This window comes from Taudactylus pleione, unplaced genomic scaffold (genome assembly GCF_031769625.1).
Source record: "Taudactylus pleione unplaced genomic scaffold, aTauple2 ptg000066l, whole genome shotgun sequence".
NCBI classification, from domain to species: Eukaryota; Metazoa; Chordata; class Amphibia; order Anura; family Myobatrachidae; genus Taudactylus; species Taudactylus pleione.
In genome coordinates, this window is record NW_028284468.1 from 5687301 (window position 1) to 5714896 (window position 27596).

The following is a 27596-nucleotide window of genomic DNA, read 5'->3' on the forward strand; positions in this document are numbered from 1 at the left end:
ACCGCCCGAATAAGTCCAGGAATATATACTTTGGACTTAGCATCAGCGTCCTTAGTATGGAGAGGTTCCTGATCGTAAGGATCTAGAATCTCCCCATCATCAGACGTCCCTTCGTCATCCTCATAAGGAGCGGACAGAGACGCCACCGGCCTTTTATGAGACCGCATCACAGACTCCCCTTGCAACACATCCGACAAGTGCTGTACAGAACTCGTCAGGGAGTTAACCCACGCTGGCTCCTGAGAACCCGGGAGCGGGGAAATAGGGAGACTGTGGGGTACCACCAATTGTCGTGGGAACCCCTGCATGGGTGACGACACCACAGACTGCTGGGACAAACCCATCGGAGTAAATGCGGGCTGCGGAGCTAACTGGCCCACTAAAGCTGTTAACGCCTGAGCGAAACAAGCCCAGGGCGGCTCCTGTACCGGTGCTGTAACCGTAATAGGCCGCGCCATGGACAAACACTGCCGGCAAAGGCCCTCCGCGCTACCCTCCCCCTCCGCTAACGGTACTTTGCACGTGGTACACTGTAGCCGGAGGGGAAAATCACTTTCAGACATGATGGCACCACGTATGTGACCTCTCTCACCAATTAAGTATTAAATAGGCGAGAGACCACCCTGCAGCACCGCACCGCAAGGGCTTTAGCAGAAAGAACAGGGACAGTAATAAAGCTGACAGTTTAGATGAAGAAAAGATTACAGGCAGCAGCGCTAGCACAGTCACATACAATGCAGAGAAATAACAATTCCTGCACTAACAGCGCTGATCACTCAACTACACAGACACAGGGCCTGGTAGGACACAGCGCTGCATACACAGACCTGACCACAGCGGAGGAGAGGTATGCGGGGGGACCCAGACCACGATGCTTCCGTCCAGCGCTTCCAGCAGCGTTCACCATGCGTTCTGGAGAAGATGGCCGCCGAGGAGCAGAGAGGAGGCTGGCCTGGGGGAGGAGCGCTGCCACAGGACCAGTCGGCAGCATGCAGAGAGGGCTGTGTGCAGCGGGGGAGGCGCCGGCTGTGAGACAGGGAAGGCGCGCTCCCCTGGCATGCATTTAACCCCTGGGACGCCGCAGCGCTACCGCTCTGCTGCGGTCCGCTGTCCCAGGGGGTAGTGGAAGCGCAGGTTGGTCGCCTGGCTCCACGCTGCAGCCAGTCCCCAGGGAGCCCCCTGCCTGGGGACTTAGGACCATGTGATCTGCGGGGACCCACCGCGGGACCCCGCTGCTTACCTCTGTCCCCCTTGAATCCGGCCATGGTCCGGAGCATCTGGGGTCACCGCTAGCTGTGACCCCAGACGCCCACCAGCATCCCCGGATCAGTACCGGCGTTCTGGTACCGGCGGGGTGTAGGGAAGACAGCATGGACGTCAGGACTGACTGTCCATGTTGTACATCCAGTTGTGCAGCCACAGCTGCATGAAGAATAAGCTTCAGGGGCTCTTCTAGCCCCCACTCCAACAGGTGCACCCGACTCCGGCCGGGCACCAAACTAAACTGAGGTGCCTTGGCCCGGGGGCGGGGTATAGGAGGGGGACCTAGTGCATCCTGGGAGGCTGAAAGCTTAACTCTTTGGTGCCCTGCGACTGACGTCACACCTATACCCCAAGGTATCCTGTGGATACCCTATGGACCCTGAAGTAGAAATTAGGGTTTTCAGACACTGGTATGATGTGGGTCTTTTCTGGGTGGAACAGCTGGTGAATGGGGGCAAAGTAGCACCCTTCAAGGCATGATAAGTGGAATTTGCCTATAGGTGAACACTGGCGTTATTTACAGGTCCACCATTTCCTACAATCTCTTGTTACCTTAGGTGTCCTGCGTACGGTTCTTAAGTCTATGAATACTTTTGCACCAGCCTAATGCTCCTACTCACAAACACTTCCCCGATATATAATCTTCCATCGGCAGATGCTAGTCTACCCGCCTCTTAAATTTACTAAAACCTGGGACTGAGAGATTGGTCGAAGATTTGGAAGTTAAGTGGGAAAAAAAATTCCGTTGAGCCCATGCTAGTTCACCTAGTTTGTGTAGTGGAAAGCCAATACAAGTTACTGTCCCGATGGTATAGATGCCCAGATACTAGCCCTAAGATGGAGATTGGTGTTTCGAACACATGCTGATGCTGTTTTAACGCTCCTGGGACCCAGTTTCACATCTGGTGGCAATGTCCTGACCTCCAACCCTTTTGGACGGAGGAGATTCAACTTTCTGCTAAAATTTTGGGGAACCGCTTCAGTCGGACCCCGTTTTGGCTGTTCCATCTGTCCCAATTATCTATCTCGAAATACAAGAAATCCTTATAGTGCCACTTAAACAATGCTGCCAAGTCAGTTATCCTGGTAAGGTGGCGCTGCCCCTCTCTTCCAATGGTATCGGACTGGTTTAATAAAAGAACCTTCTTTATGGAGATGGACAATATATTAACTTCTGCAGATGGAGACTACGAGGCCTTCAGGGATACTTTGTTTCAGTGGCTATACTTCAAGGATACTCTCACTCCTGCCTCCTCCTAGGCCTCCACAGAGCTGGTCTGGACTCCCTGGGGCCCTGGCCCCCTAGCGTTGCCATTTGCTTTTACCCTGGGCCTGATCTGTTTACTGGCTTTAGGTGTCCTTTTTTCTTTCCTGTCTATGCCCATGGGCTGGGTGATTATTATTTTAGTGGTGTAATGTCAAGGCGCTCGAGTTCCTGTTTTGTGTCGTTTCTCGCTGGTGTAATATTCATGCACTTGCCATGGGGAGAGTTGCTCTATATTAGCATTCTGCCAATTTCTGTTCATATACTGGTTTTGAATAATGTTAGCTCTGTCCATTTGATTAGGTGCAACTTTTTCCTTTCCTTCACCCTCTCAAACTTCATCTGCTGTCCCCTTTCCCTCATTTCCCTTTTGTAATAATTTATTTTCGCTCTGTAGTTCTCTTCCCCCGTCCTTTATTTATTTATTTTTTTATTATGCAGGTTTTTATACCTTATGCGGGTTCATTGACACTGACTCCAACCAATAAAGATACATTACATAAATATCGGAGATAGTAAATATATACCAATAAAGTCTACCTTTTCAAGATCCTGTAATGACTTCGGGCAATCAACCTTGACATCACTTGATTGACAACCAGCACCAGGGCTTGGTTAGGGTCTTGTTTCCTAATAGAATAGCTACTTTAATTTTTTTAATTAAGTTTATGGAAGAGGCATTTCTTCCACAGTAAGGGGTGTATTTACTAAAGTGAGAGTTTGATGTTGCCCATAGCATCCAATCACGGTAGGAGGCTCAGTTATGTTACCTGGCTGCTTTGCTGCATCTGGCACAGGGTGCCATTAATCTGTGCAGGGCACAACACAATCTTAAGACTATAGCTGGCCATACACCAGACCAACCTTTCCTCCAACTAGTTGGTTGGAATGTAAATCCGGTAATGTATGGGAGCAAATGACAATCAGCCATTTGCTCCAAAACACCAGAAAACAGACAAAAGCTGTTATTCAGATTAGTTTTTTTTAAATCAAATAGATTTAACCAACTTGCCTGAATAATCTTTTCGTGTTTTCTGGTGTTTGTCATTTGCTCCCATGCATTACCGTTTTTTTTTTATGCCAACCAACCAACTAGTTTATCGAGGCATTCTGGAGCAAACCATACTGCCAGATGTCAGAAAGCTCTGTCTCAGGTGCAGGCCATGGGCCCTCCAAACAACAGAATGACCCAAAACACACAACTAAAAAGCACCCAATAATGGATAAAAACAAACAACATTGGACTATTATTAAGTGGCCTTCTATAAGCCCTGATCTGAATCCTATTGAACATCTATGGAAAAAGTTGATACATGCAGTCTGGAGAAGGCACCCATCAAACCGGAGACTGCTGGAGCAGTTTGCTCAGGAACAGTGGGCCAAACTACTGGTTGACAGGAACAAAATAAATCTAATTGTGAGCTGCAGTAATTGCTCGATTACAGTCATTACCTTTTTTTTTTATTCAACAGAATATTTTAAATAATAAAACAGTCGGATTTTCATTACATTTGGAATAAACATTGATGGATGCCAATTATTTATTTCAGATAAAAAAGGAAAGTGAAAAAAGTAAGAGTTATGGTAAAACTTACCTTGGTTAACTCTTTCTTCAAAGTCCATAGGGTCCACAGGGAGACATTGGTGGGTAGGTGGGACCTGTAGGACCAGACACCAACAGCAAAGCTTTTCAATCCCATGATGTTCTGGTCCTTTTCCCCCTATAGCCTGCCCACAGCCTAAGGGCACTTCAGTTTTGTTCACAAGCCCAAGGCAGGAGAAGTATAGGAGAGAAGGAAGACTGGTACGATGAGAAATCTCACTCTCATAAAGGGACCAGGAGAAGAAACCCATAGAAGCCAAGAGCATCAGGGCGGGTGCCCTGTGGACCCTATGGACTTCGAAGAAAGAGAGGTAACCAAGGCAAGTTTTACCATAACTCTCCTTTTCTTCTTCAGGGCCCATAGGGATCCACAATGAGACATTGGGGATGTCCAAAAGCAGTTGTTCAAGGGCGGGAACGCTCTTGAGCGGATAGGAGAACCCTACATCAGAAGGAAGGACCATGAGAGGCAAATGTATCAAAAGGTATAAAACCTAAAGAATGGTGTGAACAGAAAACCAGGTACTGCCTTGCATAGCTGTTCAGCTGAGGCACCACGCCAGGCTGCCCACGAGGGACTAACAGTGAGTATAATGAGCAGATACTGAAGCCGGCACAGTAAGGCCAGTCTGCGTGTAAGCCTGTGAGATAGTCATGCAAATCCATCTGGCCAGAGTCTGTTAGCTGGCCATCCCTTCTTGTGGAATCCATATAGGGCAAAAAAAAGTCAGATTTCCTGATGGAAGTAGTGCTGTCCACGTAGATCTTCCGAGCACGGACCACATCCAATGAGACTTCACCTGCCAGGAGGTCTGGTGAATTAAAGGCCGGAACAACTATTTCCTTATTCAGGTGGAAGCGAGAAACCACCATGGGAAGGAAACCTGGGCGTGTACGAAGAACAGCCCTGATTAAATATTAAAAAGGGGGAGCGACATGAAAGCGCCCCTAAATCAGATACCCTACAGGTAGATGCTATAGCCAGAAGAAACAGTGTCTTTGCAGTGAGCCATTTGACATCCACTGATTCCAGGGGTTCAAATGGAGGTTCCTGAAGTGCTTGGAGCACCACTGACAAATCCCATGGAGCCACAGGAGGGACAAATTCGTAGAAAGGTTGTATTCATAGAACACCTTGAATGAAGGTGTGAACATCCGGTAAAGTAGCAATTCTGCATTGAAATCAGATAGACAAAGCAGAGACCTGCACTTTCAGAGATGCTAGGTGGAGGCCTAGATCCACTCCAGCCTGAAGAAAGGCAAGAATTCGAGAAACCTTAAAGACCTGAAGGTCATAGTTTCTTGGAGCACACCAAGAATAGGTATGCCATATTCTGTGGTAAATCCTGGTTTACGTGCTCTGAACCACAGAGCTGGAGAAATCCTTAGCCGTTAAGAGGGATGTCTCAAGAGCCAAGCCGTTAAAGACCGACGGGCTAGGCCCGGATGTAGACATGGACCCTGAGACAAAAGGTCTGCTCGTAGAGGAAGTTGAAGAGGAACATCTATGGAGAGCCTTTGAATATCGGAGTACGAATTAAGTCTGAGTCAAGCCAGAGCTATGAACAGGACTGTGCCCCCTTCCTGTCTGAACTTTCGAAGCAAGGAAGTAGGGATATTGGAGAGAAGAGATATGCCAAATGGAAGTTCCATTTCACCGACAATGCATCTATTAAGTCCGCGTCGGGGTCCTGTGTTCTGGCTCCACAAATTGAAAGTTTTAAAGATATCCATCGTTAAGCACAGGTGGTTATATCAAATTGACTTCGGTACTAATTTAACCATCTGTGCTCAACCATGGATATCTCTAAAACCTGAACTGTTGGGGAGCCTTGAGGTCCGTGATTGAGAACTTCTGGGGTAGAGGTTTCCCACCTTGCAACATGGTTTGAAAGGCATTAGATGTAGCCATCAGACTCTGTACAGAGTTAGAGAGTACAGGAGGTACCTGTATCTCCTGAATTACAGCTGGATCCACTAGGCGGTACGAAATAGAGGCCAGTACCTGAACACACAGAGGGGATCTAGATAGATCTATCAATCTATATCCCCTATCTATCTAGATCCCCTATCAAATCCTCCTCACTTAAGCCTGCAGCCCATAACTTGCCTGATAGCAGTATGGGGGCAGATGCCTGTTAATACTCCTGCCTATGCTAGACATAGATGCAGAGTAAATGGCATACAATATGGCACAGTGCAACAAATGTATGTGACAAACCTCACAAATACTTAGTTCTATAAATGTAAGGCACAGGAAACCCCCTGCATACATCTGTATGTTAAGATAATAGTCCGAGAAAACAAACAAAAAAAACAACAAAAAAAAACACTGGTCCTGACTGATGCTTGGATAAGCTGCAGGTGCCCACTGTCCAAGTATGCGACACACTGGTCCTGTCTGACACTTTGGTAAGCTGCAGGAGCCCTATGCCTAAATATGGCACAGTGCAGCAAACAACAGTATGTGTCAGACCTCTCAAATATTATCTTTTATATATGGAAGTTAAAAGAACCACCTTAACTACACCTGTATTGGGGTAGAATTAGAGGTATAGATATATGCTGACAATTAGGCAACAAAGACAGCGCTAGCATAAGTCGCATACAATGCAGAAAGTATACTGCAACGTGGAGCTACTGCCCAGATTCAGTGTCTGGGAAGGCTATAGTGCTGCATACACCAACCCAAGGGAGAGGTATGTAGGGAGACTGGACCACACGCTAGCCTGAGAGATCTGCGAGTTCACCATTGAAGAAAATGGCCGCCGGAGACCACAGGAGGAAACCGCTCAACAAAACCAGACTGGAGTGAAAAGGGGCGCTGAGCTGAGGGGAGGAGCCACTACAACAGGGAATGGCTGATTCCCCTGGCTGAACATTAAACCCTGGGACGCTGGCCTTCCACACAAATACTGCCCCTGGTGGTCTAGTGGAAGCGCAGGGTATGGGGCCCTGCATCCCCCATCAGCGCCTCCGGTCTGTCCCCTGAGCCCAAAGGCAATGACTGCTAATACCTGTGCCCGTATGTCTGGCCGCAGTCTGAGTAGTCCGCGGGGCCCAGCTAGCGCGGACACCGTGGTCCCTCAGAGATCCCCAGATCGGTAATGGCGTGGTGAACGAGCGGCAGCACAGACGTCCAATGGACACTCTGTTGCTGCGCGCTCTGAAAGTTCAGAAACTACCAAATCATAAAATAAAAATAAAAAAAAAAAACTTTAGAAGCTGCTAAGTATCCCCTCTGTGTTAACAGTGACCCGGCTTTTCTTTTTGCAGCATTTGCTGAAAAACCATAGGAGGTATTAGCCAAACTCTATACTGAGGTAGACAGTATGTCTACCCATGGGGGAGGAAAAGGATTTGCAGGGGGTACGTGCAGTGGCCATCCCATAGGGGGAGCTACCACTGGGACTGCTATGTGGTCCGCAAGTTTTCCCAGCATCTGTGAAAAGGCAGCCCAGGGTGATTCCTGAGGGAGAGACATGGGGGCTGAGGGGCCTATGTGTAACATATAGTACAAAGACCCTCCTGAATGAGGTCCTCTGTGGCCAAGTCTGCTGAGCAGGACTTACAAGACACGAGAGTAGGAGCAGCAGCATCAGGCTGCTTGTTATTCTTTCCTCTGCCAGACATAGCCACAAAAATAATAAAATACACAGTATTATACAGTGCAGTGCACACCCTGCAGTATGTATAATATGGCACAGTGTAGTGTGCAACCGAGCTATATACTGATGTGTCCTCATACACCTTTCCTTTTTTGCTTCATTTGGCACAAGATGCCAGTACGGCTAAGTAGCTCCACGACAAGTAGCAATTAGATGGATCCCAAATTGTTTTCATGCAAAAGTAGTTGTATAAAGTAGCATATTTTAATAAAAACCACAAGGCGTGGCTAATTAATAGATTCAAAGGCACGGCACATTTAGCCATATGGCTAGATTTTAGGACAGGTGTATGTGGACACATCTGTAGTATGAGATAACCCCTATACCTTAGTATAAAATTGTGAGGGCTATTTCCTATATATCAGGGTATAGTAGAATAAAGGGAAGCGTATAAACTGACCGTATAGAAAGCAGAGATTAGCGCAAGCAAAATTACATGTCTGCAATGGGAACTAAAATCAACGACACCGACCGCAGTGGCTGGTAGGATATAGCGCTGTATGACCTGGCCCGTGTGAGAGGTATACAGGGAGACTGGACCCAGCGTTCCAGGAAACTTGTTTGCATAAAATGGCTGCCGCGAGTCTGAGGGGGCGGAGGGTGAGGGAGGAGCAAACCAGGGAACACCAGGGCTGCAGTGGAATGGCGGCCTGGACTGGGGGAGGGGCTGCAGGGAAAGCACCTTCTCCCCTTGCTGACGTTAACCACCGGATCCCCTGGCCTCTAGATATGCCCTGCGCCAGTGTATTATATGCCGCAGTGGGCTAGTGGAGTTGTGGGCGCACCAGTGTCCACATCAGCGCCTCCGGTCTGTCTCCTGAGAATGGAGGTAAGACTGCACAAAAATGCAGGCCCCCGCGAATGGGATCCCGCCTTACATGTCCTCTGAATCCGGGCTGCTGTCTGGGGTCCAGGGAGCCTGCTAGCTAGTCCCCCTCGGAGCCCCGTCGGGAGTACCTAAGCACAGGCTTGCTGTCACAGCGCCACAGAAAGGTGATTGGGCGGCAGCTCAGATGTCCGGAGTATAGTCTAGTGCTGCTCATCCGTTAATAACAAAATAGAAAATAAATTAAATAACAGCCTGGGCTGCTTAAAGCAGCCCCTGTTACAATGGTGATCCATAGACTGTGTAATGGTTAGCGTTACTGCCTCACAGCACTGAGGTCATGGGTTCGATTCCCCTGTGTGGAGTTTGTATATTCTCCCTGTGCTTGCGTGGGTTTCCTCCCACACTCCAAAAATATACTGGTAGGTTAATTGGCTCCCCTCAAAATTTACCATACTGTGTATGTTTGCGAGCATGTGGTAGGGAATATAGTTTGTAAGCTCCACTGAGGCAGGGACAGATGTGAATAGTAAGGTATTCTCTGTAAAGCGCTGCGGAATATGTGTGCGCTATATAAATAACTGGTAATAAATAATAATCCAGTTGCCGGACACCAACGAAACTGACGTGCCCTCAGGCTGTGGGCGGGGTATAGGGGGAAGGACCGGAGCATCCTGGGATTGAAAAGCTTTGCTGTTGGTGTCCGGTCCTCCAGGTCCCACCTACACCCCAATGGGCAAAAACAAATTTGTCCTCCAATGATCGTACAGAGATGAAAATTATGAGTGTATGAAAATTTGGGGGCCTACCTTACTATTTCTGGGTCCCATCATAATGTTAAAGTGTGGTATAAAAATCTGAGTGATGGAAATATGAAAGCAAAAAAAAAAAAAAAAAAGCAGTAGTGTAACCAAACATTTTGACCTCACTACAGGCCCTAGAATACACCTCCAACAAGTTTATTTAATGTTTCTTAAAAATGTTGTTGTAGAGGACAATGCATTGGACTTTTTTTAAACAGTGCACATCATATTATACAAATACTCAGCAGTTTGCTTATTTTACCTAAAGATGTTTGAAGTGAAGTTTAGGACACAAGGGGGCCAGTAAATCATGTACACAGACTGTATGCACGAGAGCTGCAGTCTAGATAAGAGTTAAGCTGCCCATCCACTTAGCGATGTGGGAGATGACGGCACGATTACGACGCAGTCGTCACCCGTGGGGTGAACTGCATACACTGAATGTTCAGTGTATGCAGATCAATCATCCCCGAACATGGCAACCTGACGGCGGTCGTCAGGTTGACCGACATGTTCGGGCGATGATTGATGTTAAAAACTACCAGCGGGCGCGCGCATCGCTGGTCGTTTTTAACCTTTTGCTGCCAGATTTGCGGGTGATTACCAAGCAATGGAGCGATAACGACCGTCGTTATCGCTCCATCGCTAGGTTTAATCGCCTAGTGGATGGGCAGCATTAGGCTATTTTCACACTTGCCGGTTTTGGCTGGCCAGGCAAGAAACAGGCAGTAGCTGGACGGGTTTTTTCAGGCACTCAGTGCCTTTCACAAGCATCGGCTTTGAGATGCTTTTAATGTGGTTTTTTTTCTAAATCTATTGGGCATGCGCAGCAGCAGTCGCTGCACAAGCCCGGCCGGCACAAGCCCGTGTGTGGGAAAGGAAACATTGTTTCCTATACACCACTGGCGTGCAGGGACGGCACGGCAGCTGTCCTTCCATTGGATATTACCAGCTGTAACACGGCAAACGTGCCATGTCCGGGCCGTGTGAAAGGACCCACCTACTTCCCTGCTTAACTTCACATCTGCCCAAAAAAAAACGGGCGGCTTTTTGCCGCCTGGTCAAAACCGGCAATTGTGAAACTAGCCTTAGGAGTGAAGATTTGATGGCCTTGACTGGGATTTAAGACATCAGCGATTCAATTTGTATTTAAATCACCTTCCGAAGACAAAGCATAAGACGCACCTAATCTATTCACATACACCGCGCTCTACGCCACCAAAACCCACTGTTACATTTCCCTTGCACCTGAGATTTCCAAACTCTTTCAACTCATAGGAAACTTAACAAGATGGTAATATTGTCATGGCACTCCATTGGATTTTTAAGGAGAGATTTTATCATTGCATTACCCCCAGTTCACATTATGGGGCATATTTATTCATAATTGCAGTCAACACCCAAAAATAAAAATTCCTTATCACTGTAATAAAGCAGTCTTCAGTCACATAAATGTACCATTACTGAGTCGTTGGAACAGAGGCTCCGATCACTGTCCTGGTGGTCAGTGAGAAGTAAAGTAATCGCATAAGCGATCACTTTACTTCATGCTTTGCTCTCAGCTGCGCTGAGGTAAGTAGGTGCATATGCAAGCAGGCGGTACCGGAGAGTATTTATGTATTGTATATGTAAAGCCATATTCAGTAGCATTATTATTGCTACAGTAGTTTGTAGGTGCCACATATACATAATCTGTTTAACAGGAAAGTAAATCATTGAAAAATCTTGCACAGTTACCGACACACAGACTACTAAACAGAAAGAGCAATTACATACATTTTCAGTATCAGTTGTGAGCAATGCGCAGACTAGAATTATGGCTGAAGTGACTACGCAATCTACTGAATTGTAAACCTGGTCCCTCCCTGTGTCTGTGATACATTCGGTCTCAGCCGCGTGATACTTACGCTACCTTCTTCAACCAGTGAACGCGGCACAGACAGAATATATCACAGACACAGGGAAAGGGACCAGCCTTCTCAAGTACCAACAACCCTACACACAAGCATTCTGAAGGAATATGAACACAGCATGTACTATTGTGGGTTTTTTTTTTTTTTTGCACTAACCACCCAGAATTCGTTCTGGTCTGCTGCTAGGATTTTCCTCATAGGGCTTTATTATGTGGAAGTATTGACTATGAAGTACTATGACTGCATTGTGCTAACTAGCCCTAAGATGGATGACAGACCTCCACAATTGAAAATACTACATTGATGAGCATTTACATGTTCAAAAAAAGATCTTTTACTTCAGTGTTTTAACTGATAAAGAATAGTCCCGATCGTGGCCAAGTGAAGCTTTGTTCATAACGTATTACTCGCAACCTTTTACCAAGCTTTGTATCGTTATTCATAATGACATTTTATATCACAAGAAAAAATAAAATTGTAGCTACACAATTAAACAAAGGAACTTTAAATTACTTATTTGAATCTTACAAGTAAAATACATCTATTGATTCCTTTGATAAATGAGAATCAATGTTTCAGAAATGTCAAGCTTTTGCTGACTGGAAATTGCTACAATGACGTTCCTCAAAGTTAATGCAATAAACTGCTGTACGGACCAGGAGTAAAGAAAATTCTACTGCATCAAAAGCTTTTCCTATTCCACAATTCAATTGCCGGCAATGCCAGAGTTCAAGTGCGCGCATATACAGTGCTCATTATAGCCCTGATAGTGCTACAATAAGATTTTAAAAACGCACCACTATGGGGCTGCGAACAAATATATACAATTACGGGGCAAAATCTTGGCGATTCAGTGCGCCGTTGCTGGGGTTCAAATGCGTTTTGCAATAGTACATCGTGGCCATCCCCAGCAAGTGAATCAACTTCTACATATTGTTTACATAAACTAAATAATATGACTTAACTTTTTTACTAAATTACTTTTCAAAGAGCAGAACTCAAAGGGGCCAGGCAGCATCATCTCCAATTCCATTTTGCCTACAACGGTGTGGAACAGCAGCGGTCATGCAAGTTTTAGCAGTATTGCCATTTTTATATATTCAATTTAGTGTCTCGACCAAAAAAATAAAAAAAAAATATATGACAAGGTTCATAATTGTTTCAATACACAAACTATACAAAAGCAATAATCAACTTACTTGCTAGTTTTGCCTGTAATCCTGAGGGTCCAGGTTTTGATGTCTCAGCCTTGGAAGAGCCCGGTAGGGAAAGTTTTGTCTTGGGAAGGCTGACTTTTGGGCTGAAACGAGCTGCCCAATCAAACTTAGAAGAGCTGCTAGCTTTGGCCTGTTCTTTTTCCCGGCTGCTCCTTCGAGGGCTGGGGCTTGAGGCAGAACGGGAGCGCCTAGCCTTGTTCTGGTCCTTGCCCTGTTTCACTCTAGCTCCTGGAGGTGCAGCAGAAGAGACGGAGGCGACGGCTGAAGAGGAGGAAGAAGAGGTGGAGGCAGAAGAGGACGAATCTGTAATGGTGCTACACCCAGCTTTGGCTGAGGTGGCCGATTTTGAAGCCAGCTTGGTGGGTTTTAGAGGCCTGTCTTCTGCACCAGTCGCTACTACGGCTGCACTGCTGCTCTTCACACAAGATGAGTTATCTGTCCTTTTCCTTTTCTGCAGCGGGGAGGTGCCGGGGACTCCACCCTTCCTGCTGTGTGCTTTGCTTGTTGATGGCAATGATGTGGCTGGAGCTGAATGCTCCTGGTCAATTTGTCTCTTCTTCGGTTTATTATTTGGTCGCCTCGTCCCAACGGAGGGCTCAGCGTGCTGAAGTGCTTTGGGTTTCTTAGCAGAGTTTGGGGAGTTGGTCCGGCTGTAATCAGGGCTAGCACTACGTTTAACTCCACGGGAGGTGTCTTTCTTAGGCTTTTGACTTTCTGATGTGTTACTCTGTTCTGGATCCTCAGGTTGTGGTATTAAAAGAGAAGATGAGCTACAGCCCCTGAGGAAGAGAGAAAGAGATATGTATTTATCTTCTAAATACACAACAAAAAGTACATATACAATCCAGAACCATTAGTCTTCCTAAATGGTTTATCATCTCATTCACCATGAGCAAAGAAAGACGCTCCAACAGAGATAAGGAGAGATTAGATTATGATAACATAAATTAAAAATCTATGTATTCCGTGAATTTTAATGTAATGATTAAGTTTGACTACGCCCCAGCTTTGTTGCAGAACAATAATGGAAACTCTTCCTTTATCTGGCAGAATAATGGTTATCGGTGCTGTTATACTGCATTATCCAGGGTCCACCAAAGCCTAAAAACACCCATTTAACCAAGATGTAAAATGATAAACAGTTTATGGTTAATAGAGCATTCCAATGCTGAGGAACTGATGGCTACAGTCATTTTAGAATAAAGCACATTCACTGTACAATTCTTTTGCATTCAAAGCAACTCAATTTCTATTTAAAGAATACTTTCACATTAGGAAGGAAGTTTTACCTCCAGAACAAATGGAAGGTGCATAGCCAATTTATCCAGTCTGAAACTGATTAATAGACTAATTTAATAAAGGATTTTAGATACCAATGACTGCCGGAGGCACTAATGATCCTCTTTTTCAAACCAAAGACCCCACAGCACCGGTACTATCAGTCAAATACTGCTAGTTCATCTCCGACATCATTTTAAATTAGTAATTAATTCCGATAAAATTAATTCCAGGGGTAAATTTTCAACACAGGATACACAGCTATGTGCTGCAGAAATCGTATGCTGCTCAGACTGCTATATTTGCAGCAAATACTTAGTTCCACGTGTAAACACAAAGTACATATAATCTCTGGCAAATACATTGAGCCGCAAAGTACAAGGGCAGACTAACAAAATACAAGTCCCCAAGAGCTATATATGGACTGGCTGAAAAGATAATCAAATTAGATTGTAAGCTCCTGAGAGCAGGGCTCTCACTCCATTTATGCCAAGTTTTTTTTTTTTTTAAAGCTGTACAGTAACTGGAATATTAAAGGCAAAATGAACACACATTAACTTCGCACAAAGTTTAAATATTTGTGAAGATGAACATAGAAATTGATGAGAACCACAGTGAATGGTCATTAAGCAAGTTTGACAGATAGTAGAGCAAATGTTTAGTAAATTACACAGAAGGAAAATCCAGGCAGAGATGCATGGTATGATCATTTCTGTGCCGATGCCTCGTTCTCCTGAACCCTGGCACCGAGAGTCCTTTGTGACTAGGAAGTGGGTTTATGTGTTGGTGTAATCCTCCCCCCAGGGAACTAGCAAGACACTGTGTGCTGCCAACACTACAACTTATACAAGTTCAACAAGTGGTTAGTAAAGTTACCTTTTAGAGCTGAATCCCCTGGACTGGGCAGAAGCTGTATTAGACTGCACTTTGGGGGTCTTAGCAAGTGACTTTCTGCTTTCGGGAAGGCTAAGGGTCTTATGTTCTGCCTGCTCTAACTGGGACCTGTTGCTGGAAAACCAAGAGAGAACTGCATCAGAGCATACAGGAAACACAGCTCCCTCCTTTTAGGTTAAATAGACAAATGAGACTGAGAAATAGCCAAGGTGCAAGATGTGACGACATCACGAAAGAACTATTACACATGGGGGTCAAATAAAATGCAATAATCCCTCAAGGCAATCGCTCAGTAGTTATAGTGCCGTCTCCCATCATTAGCGGTTCCAGCAGTAATGGCGTGTTAATGAAATCAGCTACTGCAGGATGACCCTTGCCTGGGATTGCAGACTCTCATAAAGCAATCATGCTATTTTTTTTTTTTAAAGACAGTAAAGAAAGATTAAGAAAAAACAGACAAGAGGATGTTGTTGGTTATCTTTTAGTATGGATAATATACCACTTCGTTATATACAGAGGTCTCCTTTATGTACATTAGCTGGAAGCGTCCCTGTATAAGAGAAGTGTGCGTGACCTTAGGAATCATGGCTGTCACTTCCTCCTTACCTTCCTCCTGCAGTGTCCTCTTGCGGCTGGGCCCCAGCAGTGTTCCTCTGTGAACGTCGCAGTGACCCCCCTGGATTGTTATTAGGCCGGCTGGACATTGGCACCTCTCTCCTGAAGGGACATACCCTTTCTAGACACTACCATTCACTGAAAGAGAACAAACACTTGTTACAACACATTCTCTGCACAGCATACACCATATATACACCACTGCATTGTATAGACTTCTCACTGGTTATTACATTTAGGACAGTCACCAAATGACAGTATCTCTTGTCCCCCACTAAGTGATGCTGCGTAACTAGATGCACTGTGATTACTCAAAACTCTCAACGGATGATGGCTAGAACTGCATTCAGGGAGGAAAGAAAGTAAAAGAGGGTTGAGGAAAAATAAAGAGACAATGTTATTAGTCAGGAAACATCGTAGATTATGGAATTAAACATAAAAAATGAACAGTTCAAGGAAATATTCCATTAATCCATACGGTTTCATCTAGTCAAGAACAAGTGAACATACTTATCGCACCCTTATTACCATAACCAACAGTGCTGACACATATGTGCTCTCTGCAGCCTGTGTATAAGTGCCCCAGGTGGGGATGCGGTTAATTTACCGCCGTCCGGAAAGCCGGCCGTCGCAATACCAACCCAAGGACCAAAGATAAGTGTTGAAATGCCAACAGCCGGCATCCGAACAAGGTAAGCGGGGACAGTTAGGGTTAGGCACCCCCAGAGGGGTGGTTAGGGGTAGGTCATGCTAGTACCCACTTCACTTCAGTATCCCTCCTCGTTTTCCTCTCCCCTTTTATTGACTGTCTATCCAGTGTTCTTTCCCCATTCTCCTTCTCCCATCCTCTTTTCTTTACATGAAATAGGTCTTATAGTCTTATTGCTATTAACTGTAATTTAAACTTGCAATTTATTCATTCCGGGCTTGTGATTGTGCATTTTCTGCTTGTTATTTTATTCTGTAGTGACCTTAAATAATATACATACTAATAAAGAAACAGATATTTGATTACTAAGAGAAGCCTTGTGTGTCTATTTGCTGCAATGCAGGCAGTATGCTATACCAATTTCATTTTATCTCCTCTGTGTTCATTCCCCATTCAGCGTTCTCATAGGGCCCAATTCAGAGATGCGCACTAACCCGATTGTTAGCTCACATCTCCGATTGTGCCGTTCTGCGCAACACCCGTACTGCACATGTGCAGTACGGGTCCTGCGTGATAGCACGAACAGCAGTAGCAGACTGCCCATGATTGACAGTCTGCTGCTGTTTCTGGGCAGGAAGGGGGGGGGGGGGGGGCACACCTCAGTACGGAGATGTGTCGTTGCTGTTGGGGAGGAGGGAAGAGGCCAGGATCTCTGTCGGCTGATGGAGATTTCCTGGCCTCTTTCGCGCAATTGCGTTCCCCGGTTTGAGTGACCTTCTGCTCCACGGGAGGTTTCTGTCCTCCCTGAGCTCGCCTTAGGACACCTGTGTTACGGTTTGACAGGTGTACCGCCCCAGTAAAACTCCAGGGACTAATCAAGCCACCAGAGGATCACGCAGACGTTTCGATGCGGTGTCCATGGACGCAGCTCACAACAGTAATGTATGCAGGAGGTGTGATGCCTCCTGCTGCATTACCATAATAGTGCTATTGCAGCTGCTACCATGGTAGTAGCTGCGATAACAATACTGTTGGACCTTGAATCACCACCATAGTCCTCAAGTCAATAATCCCATTTTAGCAACAACTTTCTCCATTAAACAGAACTAGATGACAGAAAGCAGCTCAACCGGATGGACAATGTGGTCTGACCACCAAACTAAATATATCCTAGAGACCTTGACACCTTATATTGGGTTGCTGAGATTTCCATTGATAAAACAGTGTTCTCCCCAGGCCGTTTTTTGCGAGTGCACTACCTGGCAAGAAACAGCCTACCACCCGGCACTTTGGAAGCCTGCAAGTGTGGACAGTATCTGGGAGCTGTATAAAAAGGACCAGATCCTACAGACTTTGCAGCTTTATTATAATAAGACTGGGCCTCTAATAAAAAAAAAAGAGGAGAATATATTCAATGTTATTTCAAGTTTAAATCATTATAAAGGTCAGGATTTAAAACATATTATTGCTATTATTAAAGCTCCCACCGGCTACTTCTTGATGCTACCAAACTGGAAAAATTTCTGGGGAGAACACTGGATAAAATATGGCAGCATAGTAGCAAAGAGGTTAGCATTTTTGTTGAACAGCACTGGGGCTGTGGGTTGGATTCCAATCAAGTCCCTAGGGATTGGAAGTTTGTACAGCCATGGCCAAAAGTTTTGAGAATGGCAAGTATTGGTTTTCACAAAGTTTGTTGCTTCAATGTTTTTAGACCTTTTTGTCAGATGTTACTATGGTATACTGAAGTAAAATTACAAGCATTTCATAAGTGGCAAAGGCTTTTATTGACAATTACATTACGTTTATGCAAAGTCAATATTTGCAGTGTTGACCCTTCTTTTTCAAGACCTCTGCAATTCGCCCTGGCAGTACGTCAATCAACTTCTGGGCCACATACTGACTGATGGTCGCCCATTCTTGCCTAATCAATGCTTGGAGTTTGTCAGAATTTGTGGGTTTTTGTTTGTCCACCCGCCTCTTGATTGACCACAAGTTCTCAATGGGATTAAGGTCTGGGGAGTTTTGCCATGGACCCAAAATGTAATGTTTTGTTCCCCGAGCCACTTAGTTATCACTTTTGCCTTATGGCAAGGTGCTCCATCATACTGGAAAAGGCATTGTTCGTCACCAAACTGTTCTTGGATGGTTGGGAGAAGTTGCTCTTGGAGGATGTTTTGGTACCATTCTTTATTCATGGCTGTGTTCTTAGGCAAAATTGTGAGTGAGCCCACTCCCTTGGCAGAGAAGCAACCCCATACATGAATGGTCTCAGGATGATTTACTGTTGGCATGACACAGGACTGATGGTAGCACTCACCTTTCCTTGTCCGGACAAGTGGTTTTTCCAGATGCCCCAAACAATCTGAAAGGGAATTCAAAGAAAATAACTTTACCCCAGTCCTCCAATCCCTGTACCTTTTGCAGAATATCAGTCTGTCCCTGATGTTTTTCCTGGAGAGAAGTGGCTTCTTTGCTGCCCTTCTTGACACCAGGCCATCCTCCAAAAGTCTTCGTCCTGTGTCATGGCAACAGAAAAGCATCCTGAGACCATTCATGTATGGGGTTGCTTCTCAGCCAAGGGAGTGGGATCACTCACAATTTTTCCTAAGAACACAGCCCTGAATAAAGAATGGTACCAAAACATCCTCCAAGAGCAACTTCTCCCAACCATCCAAGAACAGTTTGCTGATGAACAATGCCTTTTCCAGCATTATGGAGTACCTTGCCAAAAGGCTAAAGTGATAACCAAGTAGCTCTGGAAACAAAACATCGATTTGTTGGGTCCATGTCCAGGAAACTCCCCAGACCTTAATCCCATTGAGAACTTGTGGTCCACCCTCAAGGTGAGTGGACAAACAAAAACCCATAAATTCTGACAAACTCCATGCATTGATTAGGCAAGAATGAGCGGCCATCAGTCAGTATGTGGCGCAGAATTTGACAGCATGCCAGTGCGAATTGCAGAGGTCTTGAAAAAGAAGGGTCAACACTGCAAATATTGACTCTTTGCATATTGTAATTGTCAATAAAAGCCTTTGACACTTATGAAATGCTTGTAATTTTACTTCAGTATACCATAGTAACATCTGACAAAAAGGTCTAAAAACACTGAAGCAGCAAACTTTGTGAAAACCAAGCCTCATGTCATTCTCAAAACTTTTGGCCATGGCTGTATGATCTCCAGGTTTGTGTGCGTTTCCTCCCACAGTTCAAATTGGTTTCAGACAAAGCTGATCCTAGTGTGTCTCTGTAGGTCGCCTTTAGAATGTAAGCTCTCACGAGCAGGACCCGCGTCCCTCACATGCTTCTCCTATCCCTACTTATAGTATTATTTACTCCTAACTCCCCAATTGGCACCCAACATTTGGTTGCTGAGGCCCTGCTGCTTGTGTTATGCAGCTAAGCTTTGTGTAAGGCACTGCGGAACCTTTGTGGCACCATATAAATAAAGGGAGAATAATAATAATAATAATAATAGAGATATTGGATTGCAAGTTCAACTGGAGCTAGTACCAGAATTATTAAAGCTTCTTTGTAGAATGCTGCATGACAAACTATGTACAGAAGACATCAATTATTTTTGCTTTTAAAGTTCCAACATATATCACAGAACTGTACAATGAAGGGCTCATGATATTCCATAACTAGCCCTTTGGACAACATGGGGGCGAGTCAATTGTTTAAGTCGCGCTAATTAAGGAACAATTATCACGCTTGTTACGCTCCATTAATCGTTTTACATGGCTATACCAGTCTAAAATCCTGGGTTAGGGCTCCAAAATCACAGACTTTTCGCACATTTCTGCTCACCTTCTCAGGTGGGGAGTAGAAATGCTGGCGCTATCAAATGAATCGCCTCCCATGTGTAGCTCTAATGGCATTGCATTTTCTTTGGGATGCTTCCCTGTCACAGGAGCGTTAATGGTTGTTACTTTAATGCAATTGCAGTGGGAGCTTTCAATATTGAGCATAATCACAGGGATATGAAAATGTAACAACTATGTGCTCGATTCAAGTAAGTGTGAAGGGAAAACTTGCAATGCGCTGTTCTGGAACCGCACGTCACATCCACTGCGTAAAATTTAATTCCCAGCTCAGTGGTAAAAAAATAATGAAGTGGCATTTCCAGCGCAGATTAATGTACTAATGAAAAGTAAAGCTGGGCATCCATTACGCAGTTATCGGCAGTTACCAGATCAGGTCAATAACTACATAGTGTATTACAGTGACTGATCCAACAATGATCGGTCAGGCATGAAATATCTCCCAACATGCTCAACTGATTTGATCATTGGTTGGCGGCATCCGACAGTGTATGGTAGTCTTCATTCAAGCACCTGCACCTGTCACAACCTGTGCAATTCCTCTATCTTGCCTGGGTGGTCGCTCTTTGCTTTGGTGCTTCTAGCACACTCAGCTGATGCAAGAAATTGCTGAGCGAAGATTTGTGCGCTAGAAGCACCAGAGCAGAGAGCGACACCACAGGCAGGAAAGAGGAACTGCACAGGTTTTAACAGGTGTAGGGTGCTAGAATGAACACTATATGTGCTGCTGCGGCCGATCACCCATATTTCCCCAGTTCAAGGAAATGGTAAAAAAGTCTCCTTCACAGGGGAGGAACGCAGATACTGTGTGGCCATACACTGACTGTGAAAGATATCACAGTGTATAACCATATCATCTGAGATTTTATCTGTCAGCCTGAAAGCTGTCTGCCAGTCCTCGGTCTGACAGACATTTTATCTGACAATGCATGCCCAACATAACACTGTGCACAGAAAGCAGTATTTATTCTTAAACCAACACTTTAAATGTACACAGATGGAATCCAATCAATGATGTGACCTCTGAAAACAAGAGATTGCTCAAAAGGTTTATTTTGGATGTCTTATGTAATAGTTTTTTTTTTGTTTGCAATTAAGATAAAGCCTAAAATCTTTTTTTTTTTGTACATTAGAGAGTTGGGCGTTAATTAGTGGTAAGTATTCCCTAATAAATCCATAGAGAAAATACATAAGAATATTAAGTTTGAAAAATTAGCAATGGAATGAATAATTTTTACGTCCACTGTAACTACCAAGTTGTGGTTAATCACTAAAATTGCATGTAAAAAACAAATGTAAAATGTTCTACTCTACATCGGGGATTTAATGCCCAACATCAACCAGTGGACTATACCTGAACGTCACATGGCGCCCTACTGGAATCGCAAGTTTTTCCTTCCACCCACATAGGGGTGAGATGGAAAACTTGCGATCTCAGTACTACCTTAAATGCCAGATACATGTACAGTCGGGCATCACAACGATGCCTGGCAACATATGTCGAATTGAATTCCCTTTGAGCGCCAAACAATTTAAAAGTGAAATAAACTGGATAATATAAGTAATGGAGCTTCTGATAACAAGACAGTCAGTACAAGTCACAAATGTCCATGAATAGGGAACAACTTATAGGTTGCACTGCTCTCTATTTTTTCCACATTGTTGCCTGTCGGGCCAGCTTTGAAATTTTAACAGCCCAGAGGACTTTACACCAATGAAAATACAACTGCATCAACTGAAAAGTGGAGATAATACAGAAATTAAGACCACCACCATACCTACACAGAATGTATAATAAAAAACAACTAAAAAAAAAACAAAAACACAACCACACAACTTACTACAAAAACAGAGACGGAACACACAATGCGTATGTCCAGCGTTGGGAGGAAGACATCAATATTCCTGTACCATCATCAATACAACAAGCTCCTAACCAGTGACCTCATTATGAAAACATGGGGAAGCCCTAAAGAAAAACCTACAAATTCCAGTACATCACAATACAGGAAATACCCTTTAACAATAATCACGGAAATATCCAGTAGTCACAAACTGGTAAACATTGCTTAAACAGAGATGAAAATGTAATATCAAATATTCCTTTATAGTCAATGTGGCACTCATCACAAGATTGCAGAAAGGAAATCAAAATAAAATAAAACAGTGCAAATAACTTCATGGCTGGGGTAATGTTTTAGGCAGGAACAGTACACAACACACTTTGCTCCAAATTACCTTGACATACAAGACAATTAAAGCCGGGGAATAAAAGTTAAAGAAACCTAAGCTACTACCCTATCTCCTATATGTAAACAGGCCAAGCCCCTTCTGGAAAACAACAAACTATAAAGGACTACTGATGGTGCTGATCTGCCAACTTTGTACTTCTTTTTACAGGTGTTTCAGGACCATGTATAGCCAAATGTAAATACGACTATTGATTGACCCCAAAAAAAAAAAAATATACACCCTTTCCCAACAACCTTACCTAGACATGGAATTTGCCATTAAAAAAATTGCCCTTTTAAATTGAGCTTAAACACGAAAGCAGGCAGTTACTTGCTTAGTAAATAAACCTTAAGCTGGGTACACACTATGAGATCTATAGCTCGATATATTGTTCTGACGCAGATTGGAATGATTAATCGTACACATTGTATGATGTGTATGCCCAATATGTTGTTCACTGCATTGTCCCATCTGCTGTGCTGCACATCAGATGGGACGATTTCACTGCCGAGTAGGTGTTGTTACATGCAGTGTGTAAAAAAAGTTTTAAAGAGAAACTCTATTTGCTAGTTGTGACAGGTTCTCTCTAAACCATTATGTAACATAATAGCAGTACAGGTTGAGTCTCCCATATCCAAATATTCCGGAATACGGAATATTCCGAAATACAGAATTTTTTGAGCACGGCTGAGATAGGGACACCTTTGCTTTCTGATGGTTCAATGTAAGGTGTATATGAAACAAATTAATTTCACGTATGTACAAATTTATTACAAATAATGTATAAAACTATGTGTTTAAGGTGTATATGAAACAAATGCATTCTGTGATAAGATTTGGGTCCCATTCCGAAGATATTTCATTACAGTATGCAAATATTCCAAAATACAGAAAAATCCGATATCCAAAATACCCTTGGTCCCAAGCATTTGGATATTGGAGTCCCAACCTGTATACGATATCTTTTCAATATGTTCAGTTAAGAGAGCTTTGAAAGTCTAGTTAATGAATCCACTGTCAAGATGGCACAAAGTCACAGCAGGCTAATACAGAAACATTCTACCGATGGTGACCTATCAGACTGATCTATAGGGCATAGACTGCCACATCCATCCCCCACATGATAAAACTTAACCTCTTAGCTCTTTGGAGGGTGGAGTTGAAGCATTTATAGTGTAATCCACCACTGAATTCTAAAGAGAGCCAGAAAGCTGTCTCAATGAAGGGAGGGAGTAGTCAGTGTGTGCACAGGACAACCTAACCTCCTGACGCTAGGATGTGGGAACAAGAGGAGTCAGCCACATGTGTGCAATAGAAACCTCCTGAAGAGTCCATGGCTAAATGCAGTGAGGGGAGGAGGAAAAAACCTGTCATACCCACAATGCACAGCTCTCTCAAAATGACAGACATGTTCCTATCACACCATCGCCACAGGCTTGCAGCCACACCCCCACCAGCCTGCCTAATGTCAGTTTCCTTTGGCAATATCATTGCACAGCCAACAATCAACAATAGCAGGGAATAGTTAATACAAGGTCAAACTATGCATGTGCTTGCTGAGTTTTGTGTTGTAGCTTATTTGTGCCAATATTTGCTGTCATTTATGTTGGTGTGTTTTGTGCTCATTTTAGGATACCTTTTAAGTGCAGACAGCCAGTACAATCATGTTGCAATATAGGAGATTCGTTTTTTAACTCATTTAAAGTATAGGTTTATTCTACGTTAAAGATAATCTACTGCACCACTTAAATGTATATATGGTTTGTGTTTTCTCCTGGTAAATGAGGGACACCAGGCATACAGGACTTCCATAGATATCCGGCCCATGTTATGATCCCAGCTCAGTCAGAGTCATGTATAAGAGTGTTGGGACGACCCTGGCTGCCTATACATATGGCCAGTGGGGCTGCAGGGGGAGACTGCATTGACTCTGACAGAGGGGTGACTATATAGTGATCTCCGCTGAGCAGGATATATTTGAGTTGCTGTACATCAATGGTGTCAAACTCAAGCCATCCAGGTACAGTGGCACTACACATCCCAGCATGCACTGCCACAGTTTTGCTCTCAGGGCATGCTAAAACTGTGGCAGGGCATGCTGGGATATGTAGTCCCACAGCAGCTGGATGGCCCAAGTTTGACACCCCTGCTGTACATAAACCGCACACACCTGGCAGCACGAGTTTGCAAGATCCGAGGTGCAAACAGAACGGGCCATGGACTACAGAGCAGTGGCATAAAGAAGCATAGTCAGATGAACCATCCTTCTTGTTGTCTCTACTAAACAGAACACGTATCACCAGCCTAAAGACATCTACTGACCTGAGTGCTGGAAAAGTTTCTGGTGGTCACATTATGTTGCAGTACCAGGTAAGATGAGCACTTCAATCAAGGTTTCATGGTTTGGTCTTAGCCCCGTGGTTCAAGTGAAAGGAATTATTTTTTTATTTTTTTTAAAACGTATTTATTTTTAATGTTGTGAAAAATACAAAAATATATGCAGTGGCACATAAGAAAATCTATTTAGTATACAACAAAACAAAAATATGTGGAGTTGCATACAAATATAAAAATACAGATCTAACAAACAATAGAGTGATCTAAAAGCAAATATAGAGAAAAAAAAAGAAAAACCGCCAGGTACCAAAACACATTAAAATGAAACAATATATAATACAGAACAGAAAGTGAGTACAAAAAAAGATATCTTAAAAACATGGGAGAAAGAAGGAAGAAATAGGAGATAGAAGAGGAAGGGAAGAGAAAGTAGTAAAGACAGGACATAGGAAATAAAGAAGAGGCCTAATCCAATTCAATGCTACAAATTAAAGGGAGTGTAAGCAAAAAGCCCTAAAATAAGTTAAATCACCATGGTAGAGTGGGGAAGTGGTAAGGTCCGAAAAGCCAGAGGACAGGGTCTGATGTAGCCTGGTGTTATTATATAGAAACCAGTCGCCCCAAACCATAAGAACCTTAAGGGAGGTGTTGTGAAGGCAAGCAGATATTTTCTCCATGGCTGCCACATGCAGATTTTATTGATGAGTTGCTGACGAGGAGGAGGGTCAATGCACTTCCACTGTCTTGCAATTAAGCATCGAGCAGAATTTAAAATATGTAAAGAGAGCTTATTGGCTTGCTTGGTAAGGCCCTCAGGTGAACTTTGAAGGAGAAAAGACCAAGGGGACTTAGTCAAAGGTACCTTAAAAACATCTGACAGAAGATGGGCAACCCCATCCCAGAACAGAACTCTTAGGGCAAGATCATCATATATGTAAGCAAGTACCCACCTCTCCAACACTGATTTATACATTCAGAGTAAACGAGCAGGCACCAGGTACCATCTATAATATATATTGTATGCATTTTCCTTAATTGAGGAGGAAAAAAAAAAAAAGGAGGACCTGGATACCCTTTCCCGTACCACAAACCATGTGTCCGCATCAGGTGGGCTACCTAGATCCTTTTCCCACTGGAGTTCATTGCCCGGAATGTCGGGGAATTAATATTACGCAAGATATTGTAAAACAGATATAAGGGGATTACGGAGGCACAGAGACTCAACTGAAGTTAAGGATCTGTTTATAGAGCTAAGGGGGAGAGTGTTGATAAAATGTTGAACTTGAAAGTAAGTAAAAGAGGTAACAGAAGGTATGCTAAACTTACTTTGTAGGGAACCCAGAGAGGCGCAGCTACAGGGGAAATGCAGGGTTAAACCACACAGGGGCAGTGGGGGAAGGATAGGCAGTAACTTTGTAGCGAGTTTTACAGTTATCCCAAATAGGGCATGTAAAGGTTATAACCGGGTGTGAACGAGCAGACTTGGGTCTGTCAGACGCAGCCAGTCCTACAATGGGGGACACAAAGGGGATACCACACGAGTTAGCTTCCACTTCTGGTATCTGAGGAAAAAGCAAACCAGGCAATTGCCTGACTTAAATGGGTAGCATAGTAATAAAAAGTAACATCTGGGAATCCATTGCCACCATTGGTAGTGGGGCGGCGGAGAGTGAGAAAGCCAATACGTGGAGGTTTAGATGTCCATACAAATTGGACAAAAAAGGTTCTTCTTAACTGTCACTATCCTGCCCAGTCAGGAAATAATGAGATTCCTCCAACGAAGGAGGTCTAGCTTACTGGCTTTAAGCATAGGGGGAAGGGGGTGGGGGGAACATTTGCTGTATACAAGGTATTGTACCTACTAGTTATAAAGACTCCCAGGTATTTGATTTTAGAGGAGCGCCAGGCAAAATTACAGTTGTGACACAGGAGGTTTAGGGCCGTGAAAGATATTGAGGGCGAGGGACTCAGTTTCAGAAAAGTTGCTCTTATAGCCAGAGAGCAAACCATAGTCGGATAAGATCTGAAAGAGTTTGGGAAGGATAGAAAGGCTCTTAATGTTTAGACCATAAAGGGCCAGCTAATCCGGTCGAAGGCCTTCTCAGCGTCCAAAGAGAGCACAAGGGCTGAATGCGGGTGCAATTAATTGAGGGAATGAGACTAATCACTCGCCTGGTCGTCACGGGCCTGCCTCCCTGGAAAGAAACCAAACTGGTCGTAATGGACCAGGTTGGGCAATACGGAGTTCAAACGATTGGCAAAAATCTTCGTGTATATCTTGATGTCAGTGTTCAACAGCGAGACGGGTCTGTAATGGGCACAGTTGGAGGTGTCCTTCCCTTCTTTGGGAATAACAATGATCTTAGCCTCTAGGGCCTCCTTGAAGAAAGAACCCCCCAGACATCACACTATTGAACACCTCCGCAAGAGATGGGGACAATATAGAGAGTTAAAGGATTTATAATAGGTGGCCGTGAATCCATCCCTTCCGAAATCTCCTGCTCGATTGTGACACAACGACTGAAGAGCAGAGGGGGACAATTTAAGGAGATGGCAGCTGGTTAAGAAGTTCAGTATAGAGACCCCAGAAAGGGGGGAGCTATCCGAGGAAAACAAAAAAAGGTTGTATAACCTAGCATTGAATTTTCGAAACTCCTCAGTGAAAAGTGAGGGATCCTTAACAAATTCTCGGTAATGACATTTAATGGTTAGAACATTATTCTGCGAAAGTTTAGAACGTAGTCTGGATGCCAGTATCCTATCAGCTTTATCGCCTTTTTCATAAAAGGCGTTTGGCTAAGCCACTTAAAAGAGAAGACTCGGCCTTCTTCTCACAGCAAAAGCGACGTTCCCCTCTAGCAGCTATAAGTTTATGATAAACTCCATAAAACCTCAGGTTTGGCGGAAGACTATCTAATTGAGCAACAAGATCCATAAGTTAAAGGAGTCTTAGTCCTGGCCTTCCGAATCACTGCTTTATGAGCGTCCCCAAGTAGCTGGCGTGGAGTAGTAGGACTGGAGTTAAGCGAGAAATAATCTTTAATATAAGAGGCCAGTTGTGATTGTATGACAGTTTAACAGGTGCCAAGTAGGTGAGCGAGTACGGGAAAAAGAAGATTAAATATTTACTGAAAATGGGGAGTAGTCAGACCAAGTGCTATGAAAGAAAATCTTAATGCTAAGCAGGGGTGGGCAATAAGCGGCCCT

The 27596-nt window shown here is 44.1% G+C and overlaps 1 protein-coding gene across 9 annotated transcripts in view; it reads right to left on the reverse strand.

Moving 5' to 3' along the window:
* Positions 1-27596, reverse strand: part of TRIP12 (thyroid hormone receptor interactor 12) — a 126176-nt gene that overhangs the window by 82580 nt on the left and 16000 nt on the right. For 5 of the 9 annotated variants that reach the window (XM_088466571.1, XM_088466582.1, XM_088466578.1 and 2 more), the window contains exons 2-4: positions 15336-15482; positions 14712-14843; positions 12540-13336 (exon numbers count right to left, since the gene is read on the reverse strand). In XM_088466571.1, coding sequence (XP_088322697.1) covers positions 12540-13336; positions 14712-14843; positions 15336-15433 — 1027 coding nt within the window. In that variant the 5' untranslated portion in view covers positions 15434-15482. Of the gene's footprint in view, positions 1-12539; positions 13337-14711; positions 14844-15335; positions 15483-15577; positions 15685-27596 lie in introns of all 9 variants that reach the window. The other 4 variants (XM_088466586.1, XM_088466585.1, XM_088466583.1 and 1 more) reach the window with 2 other exon arrangements.